Raw genomic sequence first — 20,667 nt, forward strand, 5'->3', positions numbered from 1 at the left:
TGTTCATACATCTGTCCATCCATCTGTTCATCCATCCATCCATCCATCTGTTCATCCATCCATCCATCTGTTCATCCATCCATCCATCCATCCATCCATCCATCCATCCATCCATCCATCCATCCATCCATCCATCCATCCATCCATCCATCCATCCATCCGTTCATCCATCCATCTGTTCATCCATCCATCCATCCATCCATCCATCCATCCATCCATCTGTTCATCCATCCATCCATCCATCCATCCATCCATCCATCCATCCATCTGTTCATCCATCTGTCCATCCATCCATCTGTTCATCCATCCATCCATCCATCCATCCATCTGTTCATCCATCCATCTGTCCTTTAATATGTTCATCCATCCATCCATCCATCCATCCATCCATCCATCCATCCATCCATCTGTTCATCCATCCATCCATCCATCCATCCATCCATCCATCCATCCATCTGTTCATCCATCTGTCCATCCATCCATCTGTTCATCCATCCATCCATCCATCCATCCATCTGTTCATCCATCCATCTGTCCTTTAATATGTTCATCCATCCATCCATCCATCCATCCATCCATCCATCCATCCATCCATCCATCCATCCATCCATCCATCCATCTGTTCATCCATCCATCCATCTGTTCATCCATCTGTTCATCCATCCATCCATCCATCCATCCATCCATCCATCCATCCATCCATCCATCCATCCATCCATCCATCTGTTCATCCCTCCATCCATCCATCCATCGACTCTCAAGGTAAAACCTTAACAGGAATTTCAGCTCAAACTGTAAAAACTGAATCCTCCTCTGTGGTTCCTGGACGGTTCTGGACTAAATCCAGGACTTTTCTATTAAAATCAGTCCCGGCAGTGAAAGATGAATCTGTCTGGACTGTTGTGTGTAAATGGTTAACGACTGGATCCTCTTACGACGGATCCGTTTAGAGAACACCATGTGCGAACACAAACATGTGATCCTGGACCTTCTGTCAGCATTCGCTCCACCCAGCCCAGCCTTCGCTCAATCACAGCGGCGCCGAGCGTGGAGGAAAACAAAACGGCAGAGGCATGAGAGGAGAGCGGGCGAGAGCCGCGGGCGAAGGCAGGAGGGAAGCGAGAGGATGACAGGAACGGAGGGAAAATGGAGGGAGGGAGGGAGGGCGAGTTGACGGAGGACGGGTTAAACGTACGTGGAAGGAAGCGACGGAGGGATGATGTGAGTGCCACTCGTCTCCCATCTGCATCCGAAGCCTCTGCAGAGCCTCATTCATGCTTTGTTTACACCAGGCAGCAGGAAGTAGTTCATGTTGAGTCCAGCACAGAGATTAGAGGTTACCAACCAAAAACTGCTCTTTAAAACTTTAAATCTGTTTTTCTTTGGCTTTTTTCTAGTAGCTTTAAAAAATTCTCCAAATTTCTGAGATTGTGTGAAGGTCTCTCATCTGTAGTGTTCAGCTAATCCATTCAATAAAACCAGACTTCATCCTCAGTTGTCTGGTGGAAGCCAGGCCTGCAGCTAACGATCATTTGTTTGGTTAATTCAGTCAGTCAATCAATCAATTACATTTTATTTGTATAGCTGAAATGTGCTATTTCAGCTATTTCAGCAAATAGCTGCAAATAGCATTTCAGCTATTTGCAGCTATGCAAATAGCTGAAATGTGCTATTTGGACATAGCAAAGACAAAAATACAATGTCTTGCAACATAGAATCAGTAATAAAAACATTACATTAATTGTACCATCATTTAATTAATAATTGATCACGTTTCGAATACGACTCTAAACAGGTAGGTTTTTAAAGGCACTCAGTGTTTCAGCTGTTTTAGTTTTCTGGAAGTTTGTTCCAGATTTGTGATGCGTAGAAGCTGAATGCTGCTTCTCCTCGTTGGGTTCTGGATCTGGGGATGCAGAGCAGAACCAGAACCAGAACCAGAACCTGAGGGGTCTGGAAGGTTGATACAACAACATTCACAAAACTACTGGATCAAAACAATTACAATATTTTAAAATGATTACAGTTCTGGAAATGACCGAGCAGTAGGGGTGGATGATAAATCAGTAAAAATATACATCACCATAGAAACGTGATCAATATCAGTAAATAATGAGTCCGATAGATATCTGATGGATCCAATAATCCAGAACCGCACAGCATTCTGGGGGATGTAGGCAGAGAAAAGGCTTTAGCCGCTCAACTTCTCACGGCTAGCTAAGTGGAATCAACTCACTCCTCTCTTTTGGTTACCTAGCAACTCAGTCATTCTTTGGTTACCTAGCAACTCAGTCATTCTTTGGTTACCTAGCAACTCAGTCATTCTTTGGTTACCTAGCAACTCAGTCATTCTTTGGTTACCTAGCACCGCAGTCATTCTTTGGTTACCTAGCAACTCAGTCATTCTTTGGTTACCTAGCACCTCAGTCGTTCTTTGGTTACCTAGCAACTCAGTCATTCTTTGGTTACCTAGTAACGACCTCTTGAGTAACTTGCGCAGCAGCAGTTTAAGGTTTCTCCACTCCGTCATGACTGCTTAAAAATAAAAAAAAAAACAATAAACTGTGGTTAAAACAAATATCAAAAAATAATCAATAATTATTTGTCGACAGATATAAAAACGCTGATATTGTGATACGTTTTTCAGCCATGTTGTCTAGCAATAATATATACAGTCCCAGTAAATGACTAGTAGGTGTCTCTGGTGACATCAGGGTTTGGGATTCAAAGTTTTATCACGATAACAATAAACATGCCGATATTTGTTGCTTCTTTTTTATATGACCGTATGACTGTGACTGCATGACAGCAATTCTACAAAAAACATTCCCATTTGTAATCCCAGTCACATAAAGAAGTGACTTGTCTCCCCAAGTTACACATTTATTTTTATATTTATTGATACTTTCATTGAAAACAATTGATAAAGTAGTAAAGCTAACAATCTAAAAGCGCCAGTGTTAAATGTTAATTAGAATTTAAAGTTTATTTATCTTTGAGAATGCGTTCTTTCATGTCATTAAAAGAACATAAAATAAAAATTATATAAAATGTAATATAATTTTATATTACTTTAATAACTTCTGTATTCGGTGATGGCGACAGACGTAACGCTGTACGGTAAAGTCCAGCCCTGACTCCACCTCTGGCTGTAGAAGCCGATGGATGGCGGATCTCCAGTGGGTTGGAAATCGCGTCAAATTGTTTGTGAGCGTGAAAAAGAGGAGACTGAGGTGTGTGTGCTCTGATTGAGTCGTGCTGGAAACCCCTCTGAACCATCTCCGTATCTCTTCTACTTCTTTAAGCCACCGTCTTCCTCTCCTCCTCTTCCTCCTCCTCCTTCCTCTCTCTCTGTGCCGCAGTCGCAGCTAACCATCTCAATCCCTCAGTCTCTCCGATTCCTCCTCCTCCTCCTCTCCGTCTTAAGTATGAAGGGGCTGGGAGAGCTTGGCCCTCTCCCTTTCCCTTCCTCTGTCTCTCTCTTCTCCTCTTCCTCCTCTCCTCCTCCTCTCTCGCCGCTCGCGCTCGCCGCTGTCTCGCTGGAAGACGAGAAGGAGAAGGACCAGGAGAAGGAGGAGGAGGAGAGGGAGGGGAGGAAATGGCGATGGGGGCATGCGGCGAGGAGGATGTCTCCCTCTCCCTCTCCCTCTCTTCTTCCTGGCCGTCGCTGGGCCCTGTGAACAGGAGCGTCTGGTTCATTTACAGGTACCTGCCATGGCTTTACATGCCTCCTCCTCTTCCTCCAGCAGCTGGAGGAAGAGGAGGAGGAAGAGGAAGAGGGGGGATGCATGCATGCATGTAGAAACGGCGGCGGGGCAGCGTCGACCGGATCGGCAGATGTTGCAGAGCGTGCGCGGCGCAGACAGATGTTTGATCTGGCCGTTCCGTGTGATTCGCTCCGCCAACATGTGAGAGTGTGTCGCGTTTCTCGCGCGCCGCTCTGAACAAATGTCCTCTGGCGGTGCTGCACTGGCACAACTGATGCCTGCTGCTGTTACTGATGTGCTGCCTGATTGCGTGTTTGTTTATGTCAGTGCTGAACCAAAGTGTGTGCGCCGCGTTTGCTGCCATCCTGCTAAAAAAAAAAAAAAAAAAAAAAAAAAAGCTGATTTTTAAAAATTTTTTGGGAATTTCTCCAGTTGTTGTCATGTCACAGGGGAACATGCAACACCTGAAACTTGGGTCTGGTTTGATGCGTGGCGTGTTGTTTTTGTGTGTGTGTGTGTGTGTGTGCGTGTGTGTATGTGAGAGAGAGAGAGACGTCTCCGGCTTTCAGTGAGGGAGTTTTAGCGATGCGGCATGCGTGACAAGTTCCAGCATCTTTCTGACTCTTCTATGGAAGCCTGCTCAGGCCAAAACTGTGCAGTCTTTGTACAAAATTAAAACATTATGTCCCGTTGAGAGTTTGGTGCTAACTAGTTACTTTTACTTGAGTAACCGTTTGGAAAAAAAATTATATATTTTTTTTTACTACACTGCAAAAACACAAAATAATACCAAGTTTTTTTTATTTAGTTTGTACTGAAATTATCTTCATGTATTGCAAAACTAACTTATTTCTGTGTAATATAGGAACTTATTTTATGTCAATAATTACTTAATATTGATGAAAAAGTACTAGTTGCGCGCATAGATTATTTCACTTATAATATGGAAATAACCTAAGTGAAATAATTAGCAAATGGAACTTTTTCATCAATGTTAATAAATTATTGACTTAAAACAAAGCTCTTGTATCTTGCATACGTTACTTCTAAGTTAGTTTTGTCTCATTTCAAGTGTAGTAAAATCCAATACTTTTTGGACTGGAATGTAATGTTTTTCTTTACTCAAGTAATTTTATTAGGTTGTATTGCTAATAAAAAAACAATCCATTTAGAGCAGAAAGTGGCTCTCAAACATTTTCCCACTCTTTTTAAAAGTCATTGTTGAAGCAGCTTTGGTTCAGTCTTCGTTGGTGCGAATCTTGATAGTAGTTGCCTTGCTAAAGTTCCCCCAATCGACCATTTTGTGGGGTAATTGCTTGTATATGGGGGAATTTTTCTGCCATAATCCAAGAGCACACATTTTCAGACTGAAAGCAGGATTTTGTGTCTTTTGTTGTCAAAACTTTTAATACTTTTGCTTTCATTTTTATTTTGAAAACAGGACTTCCTGTCTTTCATCTTAAAACTTGTAATGCTTGTACTCACAACTTCACCTCGCGCTCAGACTTAGTCTTTGCTCGCTTAGGAAACATTCTCTGCTGCTTCCGGAACAAAAATGCACCGTCGCCTGGCAACCTCTCAGCCAATAGGATGGAAGTGTCATACTGGGTACATTTGTTTCCTTCTCTTATCGATTCTCATTGAGTTAGGAAGTAAACTCTTTAATTAAAACTTGTTTAAACAATGAAAATCCTTCTATAAAATTAACATTTTAACAGGAAATGCAACTTTCTGCAAATCAACAGTTTTTGCGATTTTAATTCAATAAACAAGACTCCTGTGAAAATATATTCTAATTTACTGAACATGACTTTAAATGTTAATATAAGACGGAGATTATTCATTCAGTTTAACATTAACATAATAACCAGGATGTGGAGGAGCTGAACGCTAACCGGGAGACGCTGAACTCGAAGCTCCGCCCCCTCCGGAGTCATCGCGTTGCTAAGCAACGTATGAAACACGTTACATTCGTACAAATCAGCTGCAGACTGTGTGGACAACAGTTAGAGGAAGTTTGAGGTTATTTCCTGCCTTTGTTGTGATTAAAGTTCTGAGCAAGTTCCAGCCGACTCTAGTTTCACCTTTTTTTGTGAAACATAAACATATTTTGGAACGGTTCTGCCGCGACGCCATATTGGATATTTTCTAAAGCAAATATTCACGTCATCTTGGAACTGTGTCACACATTACAGGAACCGATGAGCAGAATCATTAAGCAAGTAAATGAACTACTGAGAACCAGTTCTGGTTCTCGATTCCCGTCTCAGTGGAACCTCAGCAGAGGACTTAAAGATCTGTTTAGCAAAATTACAGACTTTTTTTTTTTTTACTCCCATTTGGTCGAGAAGACTTATCCAGTTAGTTGGGTCAGCTGATGCCAGTCAGTGCCGACGACAGCAGCAGAGGCTGAGTCAGAGTTACGCGGTTTGGATGCGATGCAGCCGCTAAAACAAACAGACTGATTATAAGTGCAACATTGGCCTTGCAGCGGCCAGCTCGTTGTATATTCTGAAGCTGTTTCTGTCAGTGTTTGTTCACACTGTGGGGCACGTGGCAGCCTGTGAGTTACACTCACCAAGCACCGAATGCATTAACACACAGATCTGCTTCACCGTGTCATCTTGCTGAATAACGTATGATGCAGATGGAGGTCTGCCGGTCAGCAAGAAAACACAACGGGTTAGTTTGTGTTCTCATGCTGGAGGGACGCATCATGTAGTTTGTGTTGTTTTTCAGTCAGATTATTTAAAAGGATTGTTTTTGCTTCTACCCTCACATAAACGTCAGTGTGTTTTATTAGAGTTTCACGTGAAAGATCGGCACATTTTGGTGCAAAAAGTGGAAGGAAAACGATACAGGATGTTATGTTTTTTAGGGGTGCACCAATTTATTGGCCAGCTGATTTATCGATGCTGATCTCCTTCATTTTGAGAGATGGGCTGATTTTTACATGTGAAGCTGATCTTATCCATCTTGGCAAAGCTCTAAAAGTCAGCCAGGGTCCTCCGCTCTCCTGTGAGGTTTGACCGCATCATGTCTGGACGTTACAGATAACATTAGCCGCCCCACTGTTGCCAATTCAGCAGCTTTCTTCCTACATCGAGCAACAATTCAGACAAAAACAAAATTGGAATCAGCAGGTCAGGCTTTTTAAAAGATCGGTAATCAGCGATCGGCAGAGCTGTCCGCCTTTTTCTGACTTCTGAAAACAGTTCATTGCACCGGATTTTATTTAAGAGTATCTGAGTGAATCTAGGGTAATGAATAAAGTAAAAACTGATTTTAAACAAAAATTCATTTAAAATAAGACAAATCTGACTTAAAAGTAACATGTCAGCAAAAATAGGAGCCTGATTGATTTGAGTAAATAATTCCTTAATATTAATAAAGACGTTTTAATTCCACTGGCAGATTATATATAAATTATTTTATTTATAATTGTACAAATTATAAATTAAATAATCTGCCAGTGGAATTTGTACATTTTCACCAAAATTAAGAAATTATTTACTTAAAAACAAGCTCCCATTTCATCCTGAAAAATTACCTGTATGTTAATTTTGTTATTTCAAGTTTAATAAGATATTTTCACTACAAATAGACAAAAAAAATAACTTGATAAGATTGTGTTTTTGCAGTGTGGGTTGACTTCAGCTCAATAACGAACTTAATCCTCCTTCCAATCACATTTTTAGGATGAAAATTAAACGTTTCATTGAGAACATGAATTAAATTCAGTCGCTGCTTGAGAGAGTTTCAGATCTGAGCCGCTGCAGCAGAAACCGACAAAAAGGGGGCAGGAATAACGCAGCTATGGCAGAAACAGAGTGTCTCTCTCAGCTCATAGACAGAATCACACACTTAATAGAGTGAATGAAAAAGATCTCAGAGGAGGAAATGTGATTAGGGGGGAAACTAACTGATCAGAGAGGGATCAGAACGGAGGAGCAGCCTGGATGGGAACGAGAGGAAACGAGCGGCCTGAGCAGATGGAGTGGGCTGGGACTATTTTGGTGCATGATGGGATTATCGGCATGTGGTTACAGTATGGTACAGCTGATACCATATATAAATATATATATATAGTCACTTACTGATTTGTATGTTGTTCATTCATAACAAGAGAAGCACAGCAGATAGAGAGGGTGACCTGTAACCGTAAAGTCATTGAAAACTTTTATTTTACGTCTCAATAAGAGGATAATAGGAGCTGTTATTTACTAAAGTTACTAAAAAATAAAGCCAAAACTTAATGTCCGATTGATTGATTGATGTTCTTTACAGATTAGAAAAGACATGTCATAGTTTCCCCTGGTGGTTGGTCGCGGCACTGCAGCCGTCATTCTGCTGTGTTTTTTAGTTAAAAAATGTTTAAAGTTGACAGGAAGTTTGAAAATATCACTAAGGCTACGTTCACACTGCAGCCTGAAGGGACCCAATTAGGATATTTTCAGTGAAATCAGATTTTTTATTTTTGCATCGTCGGTCATGTTTCCAAATATATGTTGCATGTGTGAACTGCAAACGACCTGAAAGTGTCCCGTATGCGCAGTAGAGGGCGCAGTAACGTCACACATACAGAGCGTACTCGGTGTTTTACCAACCGCCGTAAAAAGCTAGAAGAAGAAGAAGTAGTCCTCCGTGTTTGCAGAAGTGAATGTGGATGCTAACGGTGGAGTATGCTTTACGATTGTTGTCCAACCGGAGCCAGCAAGTCTGACAACTTAATCCTCATTATCGTTCGCCAGGGTTGTTACTTTTCTTCCTGCTAGATTAGTGACATTTGTTGAATATCATTGACGGTCAGGTCACATTTGAATAGATTGGATACGAATCAGATTTCCAAGTGAAAAAGAATCTGATCTGTGTTGTTCAGACTGTCATGAAAAGATCAAGTGCAGGTCGCATTAAAGCAAAACAAAAATAAAATCTGGATTTGTGTCACTTCAGTGTGAACGCAGCTTAGATCATTATGTGCTGTAGGAAAACATTAGCAGCAATACCTAAATGCCAACTATATTCAAACGAAGATTATAATGCTCTTCAACAATATTATAAGCCTGGCAGCCCGCCAGGCTTATAATTTACGAGTTGTGATTACGAGGAAAACTGGAATATTTCCTGATTTCAAAAAGTCGTACACTAAGGAGAAAAAAATGACATCCCGGTCCAGAGGTGATTGTCCTCAGCACAAAGTTTCACTCCCGACATCAGGAGCTTTGCTGCATCTCTTTCCCCACTTCTCCCTTTTTCTGTTTGAAACACTGTGAACAAACTCCACTAATCCCACAAACTTCTATTAAATAAATAACTTCAAACTGTTTAGCGCGACCTCTGGAGGAGACATTTTATTTTTCCTTCTGCTGAAGAACATTAGCATGCTTCCGTTGAATAAACTCCCATGTCCTTACGCCGGTGACGCCTCCTGGTTGAGCTCAGTCGTTCGGTTAGCTCCACCTGTAAGCCTGCAGCTCCTGCTCTGCTGTCGGTGACTAATAGTCCACCAGAACATCTCGTGGCTCGGCTCAGGACCTGCCCAACTTTCCCCGTGTCCAGTTCTAGCTGTTGCTGCGGCAACAAGCTGTACTGTATATAGCATTTCCTGCCGTCGGTTCTGTAAAAAAAAAAAAAAACCTGGCGTTCAGGAGAGCATCAACATGTTATACAGTTTTCATTTCAGGTTTATTTAAGCCGCAGCTTGTTGCTGTAGTTTAGGCTGAATCTAACTGCGTTATTGTTGTTTTCACAATGCCGTCTTTGGTTTGTCAGACGACTAGAATGAGTAACAAACGCATAAAATGAAATGCAAACATAGAAATGGCAACGTTACAAATCATAATACAAGTGTTTTTTTTTGTTTTTGTCAGGTTTTAGAAAACCTGGAGAAGCATCAGGCTTTAGTTTACTTTCTACTGTTTATCTAGTTTTCATATCTCTGACAGTTCTGGGAAACTTTAATGAAAAGATGTTTCGACTAGTTATGAAAGCTTGATTTTACAAAGATTAACTCTTTTTATTGTGCTTAACTTTTCAACTAAGAAATTTACTGGAAAGTCTCCATCTGCATTGAACTCAAGTTGGGGCCACACAAAATCCTTTCAAGGGCCAGAAATAGTTCCTTGGACCTCATTTTGGACCCCTCTTTTGATTTCTGCTGGAGGTTTCTTCATGTTGAATCCGATGGCTTCTTTGGATTATGTTTTACCAACTGCTAAATTAGTTTATTTTTTATCACAGCTATTATAATATGTTGTGATCGGATTAATTCAGATTTCTGTGTGAACATGGTGGAGTAACTCAGCCACTGCATTTCCCTAAATGGTTTCATTGAAATCGAAGATAAATATTTTCCACCACAAAGCTGTTAGACGTTTAATAGTTCAATAAAAACACTGATTTTCCTCTCAATGTTTTGGTTGGAAGAAGCAAAGGCATCCATTAAAAATCTGCTTTTTACTTGAAACTTGAACTTGAAGAACTTTCTAATTCTGCGCTCCCTTTATTTTCTGTTTTGTAACATTTCTAACCGTCTGACTCATCTCCTCTCTCTGCGATAGCGACTACATAATCAAGGAGAAGACGGTGCTTCTGCAGAAAAAAGACAGCGAGGGATTCGGCTTCGTGCTGCGAGGGGCCAAAGGTAAGAAATCTGAGATGAACTCAGAGTTGTCACACTGATTCATGCTCTGCAATAAAGTCGTTTAACGACCTGATCTTAATATTTCATGGTGTCCCCAGCTCAAACTCCCATTGAAGAGTTTACTCCCACTCCGGCCTTCCCGGCTCTGCAGTATTTGGAGTCGGTGGACGAGGGCGGCGTGGCGTGGAGAGCCGGTCTCAGGATGGGGGATTTCCTCATCGAGGTACAGCAGTGGCTTAGAGCATTCAATAAATAAAATCAACATGGGAAGATTAACCCGTTGTGCTTCCTTAAACATGGATCTATGGGAGATGCAAAGCATGTTTTTATATTTTTTTGTACAAAATTATTTCAGTCTGCTCGGTTCAGAATGAGCCGCTTTAGAGCCTCGTATATAGAGCCTCTCCGATCTACTATTTAAAGCTGCTGCTGACCAGGCCCCCCTCCCAACTCAACGTTTACGCTCACTCGTCAAAATGGCTTCAAACAGATGCACAAAAATGCATTCGCACATGTTTGAAAAGCAGAAGTAGAGCCTCCTGCACAACCAACAAGAATGCAACAAGTTGTATCTGGATGGTAAGTGAACAACAAAACTCGTGTCTTTTCCAGCAGCCATTGTACAGTGCATACAGCGGTAAAACCAGCTGACCAAATGCACTGGAGCTCGACGGAGGTTGCTAGGAAATGGGCGGATCTCCACTGGGGTTGCTAGGTAACGGCCTGAGCTTATGAGGTTGCTAGGTAACGGGAAGTACCTGCTGATTTGTGACGCTACATTCCGGAGGTTTTTGAAACGGCTCATTTTCCAGACATCAAATATCATGAAACTAAAGTGCTTGGGTTGTCTCTAGAAGCAGTAGAAACCCAAATGTAAGGATAAAAGCGTGTGAAATGTGAATTTTTCATTAGTTACTTTCATTACGTCTCCTTGGACCTTCCACAAAAGCTTTGGCAGGATGTAATAAAGAACCGACTGAAACCACAGTCCTGTATTTTTAGTGCTAGGAATAATTGACCCAACTGTTACTGATAAATGTAAAAGAAAACTTCACAGAAGGTTAACTTTCTGTGCAAGAAAATGTCTCCTTTGGTTTTATTTTTTTTAAATAAAAAGAAGTGACACCAAAACAGCTGGTAGTATTTTCAGGTCTTTTAGCTCTTTCTCTTTAGGTTTTATGTGCTTCTTCAGAATTAGAATAATTTTTACAGACCAAGGTTTTGTGTCTAAACAAATAGTTTGAACATTAGAGAAATTAAAGACTTTTTTATTTGTACATTTTCCACAAATATCAACATCCTATAGAAAATGTTTTCAACCATTTTATTGCAAAACAACTCTGCAAGTATTGTTTTCTTTTAAAAGATCATGTAACTTTTGCAGCCTTAAAGTTTTCTTAGCTGGACTGAGGGCAAAATGACTCTTTGTGTAAGAACAAGCTCTGTCACCAACATTTGTCTGAAGCAAGTTGCACCTCAACATTTCTGTAAAGTTAAAATTCTGGCTGGATGTTGGGCCACTGACTGGCAGAATTAGTAGGACTCATTTGAACTGATTGGCTTCCTGGCAGGAGCCCAACTTTTAAGCATATGTGGCATAAATTTTTAATAGAGATGAAATCCAGGCTTTGAGAAGACCATTCAGGGAGTCTGATGTTAGCCTGGTTGGTCCAGTTCTCATGTTGTCTTGTTGGAAAACCCAACTGTGTCAAAGTTTCAACAATTCAGCTGTTGATGTTGGATTAAGTTAAAGAATTTTAAGCTAATCGGCCTTTTTGTAATTAATGGACCAATGAAATCTGCTCTTTACTAGACAATCCTTAAGGAAAGATCCAGAAAGGAGTTTAAAAAGGACATGTAATGAAAAATTCACATTTTTGTACTTCCATTTGGGTTTCTGTAGAATGTATAAACAGCCCAGCATCTTAAAATCTACCCAGAAGTTTTTTTGGCAACAAGTTGATGTCTTTTGGTGTCTGGAAAACGAGCCGTTTCAAAAATCTCTCGATCATAACGTCACAAATCAGCAGGTGCTGCCCCTCACCTACCAGCTCCAGTGAAGCCCAACCCGTTACCTAGCAACCCCAGCCGAGTTCAGCCCGTTACCTAGCAACCTCAGCTGAGTTCCAGCATATTTGGTCATCTGGTTTTATCGCTGTGCATGCGCTGTACAATGGCTACTGGAAAACACAAGTGTTTTGTTGTTCAAATACCATCCAAAAACCACTTGCTGCATTCTTATTGGTTGTGCAGGAGGCTCCACTTCTGCTTTTCAAACATGCATGTAGCAGCTCATTCTGATTTATTACAATAACCTTTTATTTAACCAGATAATAAACCTTGTTGAGATCTATAATATCTTTTCAAGAGGGAAACAGAAAGATAGCAGCACCGTTTACAAATATCAACTTTGACATTCAGTCAGAGAAATCCATTTGTTTAGTTTTAAAAGCATCAAACCATAAAACAATAAAAAAAGGCTAATAAAAGAGTAATGAACCTATTCTCACTGGGGTGCACCAATTGCAGTTTTCTGGCCGATCACCGATTACTGATCTGTACAAAATTCTGACCTGCCGACTCCGATTTTGGCCGATACCAATATTTTGTCTAAAATGTTGCTAAATGTAGCAAAAAAGATGATGAGTTGCCAACAGTGAGATGACTGCAACATACAGACCTGATCTGGTGGGCCGGTCTGCTAGTCACACCCCTCTCACAGCACAGCAGAGGAAGATGGAAGTTGATTTAAATACCTTTGCTAAGGTTGATAAAATCGGTGGTTAAGATCGGCTTCACATGTAAAAATTGGCCGATCATCGATTTCCCAAAATTAAGGAAATCGGCACTGATAAATCTGCTGGCCGATAAATCGGTGCATCCCTAATTCCAACCTGTTCGAGGAAGTGTGCCAGGTCACCTTTAAGTTCAGCTTTGGCCTAGTCAAAGTGACTGAACAGAGGGTTGAAGAATGATTCTGATCTTCATAAAGACTTCTCTCCGTCTGCACCTCAGGTCAACGGTCAGAACGTCGTGAAGGTCGGCCACCGGCAGGTCGTCAACATGATCCGGCAGGGCGGCAACAGCCTCATGGTGAAGGTTGTCATGGTAACCCGCAACCCCGACATGGAGGAAGGCGCACGGAAGAAAAGTAAGAGCCGCCGCAATCACTCACAATAAACCGACAGCTCATCTGGAGCGGCTCGACCGACCGCAGCTGCCTTCTCCTCTCTCCAGTCCCTCAGCAGAGCAAGAGGCTGAGCACTCCAGCCATCGCCCTGCGCTCCAAATCAATGACTTCAGAGCTGGAGGAGATGGGTAAGAAACGGGCCCGAATTAGCTTCTTTTTTTATTTTTTTGGCAGATAAAAGCAGGCGGATGAAGGAACATATTGCTATGGAGATGTAGAGGAAGAAGGCGGGAGCTTTGCTGGTTAGAAACAGACTCAGGTAATGAGGAGTGATGGAGGCAGTGTGAAGACGGAGACGCTGGGAGTGTGAAGAGAAACTTGAGCGAGGGATAAATTTAGACGGCAGTTATTTAGTTGCAGGAACAAGACGGAGAAGGCTGGCGCTGGATGATGGTCTCAATGCGTTTCGCTGTGTTTTCAGAGGTGCCACAATGTCACTGCCAGCACTCCCGCTACAGGTAACCCCACCCAGAAACGTGTCGCCTTCCACCGTGTGATCCCTCTCTCACTCCCTGCTTCTTTTGACCTTTAACCTCCTGCACCTCCTGCTCCTCCCCGGCCCGTCAGCGTCTGAGGACGACCAAACTGTCACAAACACGCCTGAGGAGAGGCGCCACACTGCAAAAACACAAAATATGGCCGAGTATTTTTGGTTTAGTGTCTAGTGTGAATATATCAATACACTTGAAATAGGCAGAGTTGAATAAAGTATCCAAAAGTTGTACTCAAGTAAGAGTAGCAAAACTTCAACATGTAATAGATTAACTCAATTTTTTTTTAAAGTTACCCATGTAAATGTAACTAATTTCTACCCAACTCTGCTTAAAAACAACATATAGGAGCTTGTTTTATGTGGCATTTTTTTCCATATTATAAGTAGGAATGCACGATATATTGGCACCAATATCAGTATCGGCCAATATTAGTCATTTTAACATGTCGTTATTGGGCCGATATTCACAACCGATATTTGTTTTTATCTTGTTGTTTTCTTTCCCAAAGACGTCAAAACAGTTGAGAAATGCATAAAATATTAGCAAATATTGGTTATCGACCAAAACAGCACTACTAATATCGGATATTATCGGCCCAAACTTTCATATCCTAGTTATAAACTCCACTGGCAGATTTTTTCATAATCTCTTCCTATGACTCGTGCTGAATTGATTAATCGTGATTAATCAATTATTGAAATAATTGTCAACTAATTTAATAATCGATTAATTGTTAACTGGAGTAAAGAGACTCAAAGAAAGTAAATTTGCTGAAAGCACAACACACACACAGAGCTGCAACTAAGCAAAAACTGTACAAAATAGATACTTTTTGGATTTAAGATTAAAAAACTAAACTGTAGATTTTTTCTGGCAATTTTAACTTCACCTGATTCAAATTCTGAAAAAAAACTCCTTTTGCTACCCAGCTATTATTTACTTCATTAATTTATTAATTACTTTATTAATTACTTTACCTTTATGTTGTTGCAGTTTAGGATATGACATTTTTATTTTCTTATTTCAAAAAGGAGCTTAAATTAATATTTTAATTTATTTCTATTATTGCGTAAAAAGGCTTAAGTAAAATCTGCAGTGTGCCCATTTTTATTTATCTGATTAATAGATTAATCGTCTGAATAAATGATTAATCGATAACTATATAATCGCTACTTTCTGCCCTTCTTATAATTAGCACTTTTCATCAATATTAAGGAATTATTGATTTAAAACGAGCTCATATATGTTGCTGAAAAGTTACTTGTAAGTTACTTATTTAAAGATATTTGCTCTAGAAACTAGGCAAAATACTTGGTAATGTTTTGTGGTTTTGCAGTGCACAAGGAGTCCAAACTGCTCCTTTCCCATTATAATCTTATGTTGAACACGTTTGTTAATTCCTCTGGAAGAAATCCCACCAAGAACAAAATTATTGAGATGAGTAATTTAACTTTGCTCCTGGTCTGTTCCTATGGTAACGGCAGTATCTCTATTTGAGGCAAAAATTGTGGGAGGAGAGTGCAAAGCGAGGGGTCAACGCCCGCACTCGCAGATCATAATGTCTGCCAATGTTTTAATTGTGGATCGCTTGAATCTTCTGGTGTTTAGCGCTTCTGCTGGGTGGTTCTGGGCATGCTCAGTGAGCGCCTGATGATTAACAGGAGAACAGAGATGAACAGAGAGTCAGTCAGCTGGCCTTTCACAACTCCTGACATTAAAACTTAAATGGTAGTTAAAGACTTTTTGAATGTGAGGTTCTGTTAAAAAAATGGTTGTGAACAGTTAAATACATAAGCAACATTTTCAATTAAAAAAATAATTTTTCCTGCTTATTTGTTGAATAAATATGCATATGAGCTCAACAACTAAGATATTTATTGTTTAGGTCACTCAGCCATCAGATTGGAGCAAAGTGCTAATAAACACATTCAGATTTCCAAGTGTTTCAGGAACTTTTTTAGGAACTGCTGACGCTGACATTAGCATTAGCGTCTGTGCTAGCTACTACATGTTTAGCGTTGAGATGCTATTTTAGCTTTGAATATCTTCGCTGGTATGCTAACTCCTTTTAGCACTGCTTGAACACAACAATAGTCTTTTCTGGCGTCCAATCAGATCCGTTTTTAAAGCGAAAATTAACCCCCTCTTAGTAAAGAGAGGCGTCTTTGTCCTGCTTGCTAACGTAGCTTGTGCGTCATGTTTACGGTCGTACAGAAACAAAATGCAAAAGTTCCAGTTTGGGACTTTTCTATAAAAACAACAAAAATGTAATTAATCATGTGAACATTTTTACTGTGCGTTAAAATCCTGACCCTATCTAGTATCTTACCCACAACAAAATTTGAGAACAGAAAAAGAAAATAGCCCAAGCAAATGCAAAAGAAACTGTTAAAGTAATTTTCCCTTGTTTCATGTCGTCTTTGCAGAATTTTTTTAATCACAATGGAAAGGTTTTTGAACATAAATGTCCGTTTTTTCAGTTTGTGCATCTGCACCTCAATCAGATATTTAAGAAAATAACACTGAAGGTAAACTCTGTGTCCAGGGTGTGTGGGGTCTGCAGAGATGTCCCACCTAACAACATTAATTATAGTTAATTTATGATTTAACAGGAGGTCTGTGGCACCATAAGCTTTATTTCTTTTATAAATTAAATCATTTAAAAACTACATTTGTGGATTTACTGAAATTATTGAAAAACATTTAAGTGTGTTTTCAATAAAAACTATCAAGAAGTGGCAAATTATCTTACAAAGAAGCGAAAGATTAATTATTTTAAATGTTGCATCATTAGTGATTAATGAAACATGTACTGAAATCTTTTAACGCTTTTAACTGTAACTGTCTAACAATAATGAAAATAATCATTTATATATTTTAAAAGTTCATAAATCAGGGTTTTTTTTAGGTTAAAGTTTATCATAAGGCTGCTTTTGTACAAAATAATGTTAATATATATTAAATAAAAATGTCTGGTTATGTTCTGCAGGTAAGATATTAACCACTACTACCCCTTCAACAGAACCTCGCTTCAGAAATCCAGCGCTACCGCTTTAAGATGAACCTTTGACCTAATTGTTGTCCTCTTCTTACCTGCCTTCTCTTGGTGTCGTGACCTCACCTGACCTGCAGCACAGCATGAACACAGCCGCAGGCTTCCTGAACTCCACCAAACCCCGTTCTCACCACGAACTCCCTGAAATGTCCACGTAAATTATTCACAGGTTCAGGACAAAGTCCTGCTCTGAAGCTTCTGACAAAAACTTTATTAAGCCTCTAATGACCCGGACCGTTTTATTGTCTTCTAAAGAGGTTTTTATTTGGACTTATTCTGCTTTTTCAGTTTTAATGTAAACAATACTTTTTTCTTTCATATGCTAACTGAAGATTCATATGAAATCGGCGTATAAAACAAATGTAGCTGCAGTGTATTATCTAATCTGACATTTTTAAGAAGAAGAGACCGAAATCCTGACTTTATTGCTCAAAATTGACTAAAATTTGTTCATGTTTTTTAGTCAACACCTAAAGAAATTGCAACATGAGTCCAAACTCAAAATCTTTTTTACGTTTTGGATCTATAATCCCTTTCCAACAACAAATCTGACTACTTTATTTGTTTAATTGAATTATTACATGTTTAGCTGGTAAAAGAAGATTTAATTTTTACCCTTGAATCATTTTCACTTGACAATTTCGGCCCATTTGACCAAAAGTTTGTAGGTTAGTTTTGTCTCATTTCATGTTTACTAAGATATCTGCTCTAGAAACGGAACAAAAAATACTTGGTAAGATTTTTTGCGCTCCTATTATTAATCTGTTAGTCAGAAACCATTCAATAGATCAGCCCTGATCTATATTGATAAACTTTCCACATCTTGATGTTTGAAGTGCCTAAGTGAAATGATTCACTTAGGGAATCATTTGCCTAAGTGAATCATTTAGACAAAATGATTCACTAACTCATTTGCCTAAAATGTTGATTCGTATTAGACAGTAAAATATTTATTTTCTCATTTAATAAGGGAATTTTAGTGTTTATTTGCACCTTTAATGTGTTTTTTATATTGTATAAAAAGACTTGAGTGGTTAAATGAAAAATCTGCAGAATGTGATAATTTCTTATCAGATGAATCGATTTAAGAATGGAATAATTAATAACTAAAATAATCGTCGTGCGCTGCTTTGTCTTGGTCCAAAACATAAAATCCTGATTCTGTCAGGTCTGTAGTTGAGGAAAAATAATATAGCAGTGTATAGGTTTATTTGTGCAAAAACACTAAAAAGTAAATTTTAGCATAAAAATGTGAATCTATGTATGCATTTCAAATAATTGAGCCTAATTTGCGGGACAAAGTGAGGCTTGTTTTGTTCCTTGAATCAAGGTGGAAAGAGCAGGCAGCGTGACGAACCCCGTCAGCCGCTGCCATATGCTGATTCTGATGCTAATGAATTCATTTAGTTGTTCAACTTTCTCACCCCTGTGATTGCTGCAGTGTCCCAGTTCACCTGTAAGTCATGCAGCAAGAGAACCAGAACATTAAAATGGAGCCGATCCTGCAGCGTCTCCAAACTGGCGGTAGATTCTAGGAAAATGTTGCTTGGAGTAGCAATAAAACGTAAAAACCAAACCGCTGTCGCACGCGTGAATGTGAGGGTCACCTCAAATTCTTCCTCTCCACTCCTTTCTGCACTCCTCTTTTCACACCAGAGGGAAGTTGGCACCAATCCAACTCCTTCAAGTTAAAGATTTTTGTTTGTTTCTCTCACTTTAAAGATACTAATAAATGTTTCCAGAGGTCGTCTAAGGTCAACCAGCCTGTCCAGATTTACAAAATCAAGAAAATTTGGTGTGAATCAACTGTGCTACAAATATTTTAGACACAAATCAGTTTTGTTTTTTGTGCAGGGTGCAGCATGTAACTTTTATTTTAAAAAAGGTTTTTACATGTTTGTTAAAACTGGTCCTAAACTGTCGAAAATCTCTTTTCTCCTCCTCCATGAGCTACTATTGCAGTCTGAAGAAATTCACAGCTCTCGACCAAAAGCAACCAATCAGAGCCAGGAGGCGGGGCTTAGCGCTGTCAGTCATCCTCATGTACTCGCTGCTAAATGTGCTAATGGTGGAGAATTAACTTACAGATACAGGACAGCCGTTTATTCACCGTCATCGGTTGCTATGCTAACTACACCACTGGCTATGCTAGCAAGAGGCACACAGAGGGGTGATGGACAGCGCTAAGACCCGCCTCCTGGCTCTGAATGGTTGTTTCTAGATAACGCTTCTAGCAGACAAAGGAGCTTGATTTTTGTTCCCACAGATTATCTCCTACTCTCATAAAAAATAAAATATTGCAGCTTTTTTAGCTCTTAAAGGTGAAACTTTTTTTTTTATCTTAAAAATTATAACTATTTCATTTGATTTTGTAAATGTGGACAGGCTGGTTGATGTTTGATGACCTCAGGAAACATCTAAAAAAATCTTTAAAATATGTTTTTTTAAAGGTAATTCTTTAAATTATACTTTTAAAAAAAGTGTTTTTATCTTTATAACATCACAAACAGCTGACACCATATTTCATCATGTAAATATGGACAGGCTGGTTGACCTTTGATGACCTTATGAAACGTTATTTTAATGAAATTTCAGCTCCACAAAAGTTTCACAGAAACTTAGTTTAATCTGAAGAACCTGTCCAACTTCCCTCTGGTTCTGTTCGCTGGGTTAACCACTAACTCTGTTTTTCCTCTCTCTCTCGCCGCCGCGGCCGATGGGATCGTAACCGTCTGACAGTGGAGAGAGGTGGGAACCCGACCCGCTGTGAACGCGCAGCATATGCGTCTGCAGCCTATTTACTGTAACAGGAGTGTGCATGCTGCTGCTGCGTGGGTGTGAATGTGCGTTTTTCACGGGGTGACTCAGTCCGTTCGGCTCTGGGGAATATGATTAGTATGCGCTGTAACGACGCACTTTCACTCCTGCCAAAACTTAAGTCTCCTTTTGTCCTCCTTCCAGCTGCTACCCCTTGGAAAAAAAAATCAGGTACGCTCCGGTGCCTTCCCCCGGTTAACGATGACGCCTCTTTATCTGTCCAAAATGACTCGGCACTCTCACCGGCCTCGTTTCCTTCCTCTCTCCTAGAGTTCGAATCCTCACAAGTTTCAGAGAAGAAGAGGACAGTCTATCAGATGGCTTTGAGTAAGGATTCTTCTCCCGTCATCCGTTTTGTCGTCTTTTCCTCCACGCTTCTACCTGTTTTATAGCTGTCCGTTTTTCCGTTTCATCTCCGTTTGTCTCTTCTGTCTCTATTTTTCCTCTTTACTCCTTTTCCCCTCTCAGATAAACTCGATGAAATTCTTGCAGCGGCTCAGCAGACAATCAGCACCAACGAGGCGTCCGGGACACGGGGACAGGGGCCGAAGAGGGACCGGGGAAGGAGTATCTATGGCTACGAGGTTTGCGTCGCGACATCAATTTAAAAATATGAAATCGCTGCTCTTTGAAACTGAACTGAAAACTTAACGTATGAAATTCATCTGAAATGTTTGCACTTTTTCAGGTGAAGTAGAGAAAACAACTTTGATTGTAATTTGTGTTTCTGAAACGATTCCCTAATTCTATAAGCACGTCTG

At 40.0% G+C, this 20,667-nt stretch overlaps 1 protein-coding gene and 1 long non-coding RNA gene across 5 annotated transcripts in view; one reads left to right on the plus strand and one right to left on the minus strand.

The window, feature by feature from the left end:
* The window catches only part of shank1 (SH3 and multiple ankyrin repeat domains 1), an 89,362-nt gene that overhangs the window by 54,362 nt on the left and 14,333 nt on the right, over window positions 1–20,667 (plus strand). For 3 of the 4 annotated variants that reach the window (XM_081610274.1, XM_081610272.1, XM_081610273.1), the window contains exons 16-22: window positions 10,268–10,350; window positions 10,449–10,573; window positions 13,366–13,501; window positions 13,588–13,668; window positions 20,051–20,077; window positions 20,177–20,233; window positions 20,375–20,490. In XM_081610274.1, coding sequence (XP_081466400.1) covers window positions 10,268–10,350; window positions 10,449–10,573; window positions 13,366–13,501; window positions 13,588–13,668; window positions 20,051–20,077; window positions 20,177–20,233; window positions 20,375–20,490 — 625 coding nt within the window. The remainder of the gene's footprint in view (window positions 1–10,267; window positions 10,351–10,448; window positions 10,574–13,365; window positions 13,502–13,587; window positions 13,669–20,050; window positions 20,078–20,176; window positions 20,234–20,374; window positions 20,491–20,667) is intronic. The other variant, XM_081610275.1, reaches the window with a different exon arrangement.
* On the minus strand, window positions 9,044–13,359 carry LOC145552619 (uncharacterized). Its single transcript, XR_014088736.1, has 2 exons — window positions 13,271–13,359; window positions 9,044–9,324 (listed from the first exon to the last, which is right to left on the minus strand). It is a non-coding gene; the product is annotated as an uncharacterized LOC145552619 (long non-coding RNA).

The sequence above is a fragment of the Poecilia reticulata genome, chromosome 8 (assembly GCF_904066995.2).
Source record: "Poecilia reticulata chromosome 8, P_reticulata-male-v2, whole genome shotgun sequence".
In the NCBI taxonomy this organism is placed as follows: domain Eukaryota; kingdom Metazoa; phylum Chordata; class Actinopteri; order Cyprinodontiformes; family Poeciliidae; genus Poecilia; species Poecilia reticulata.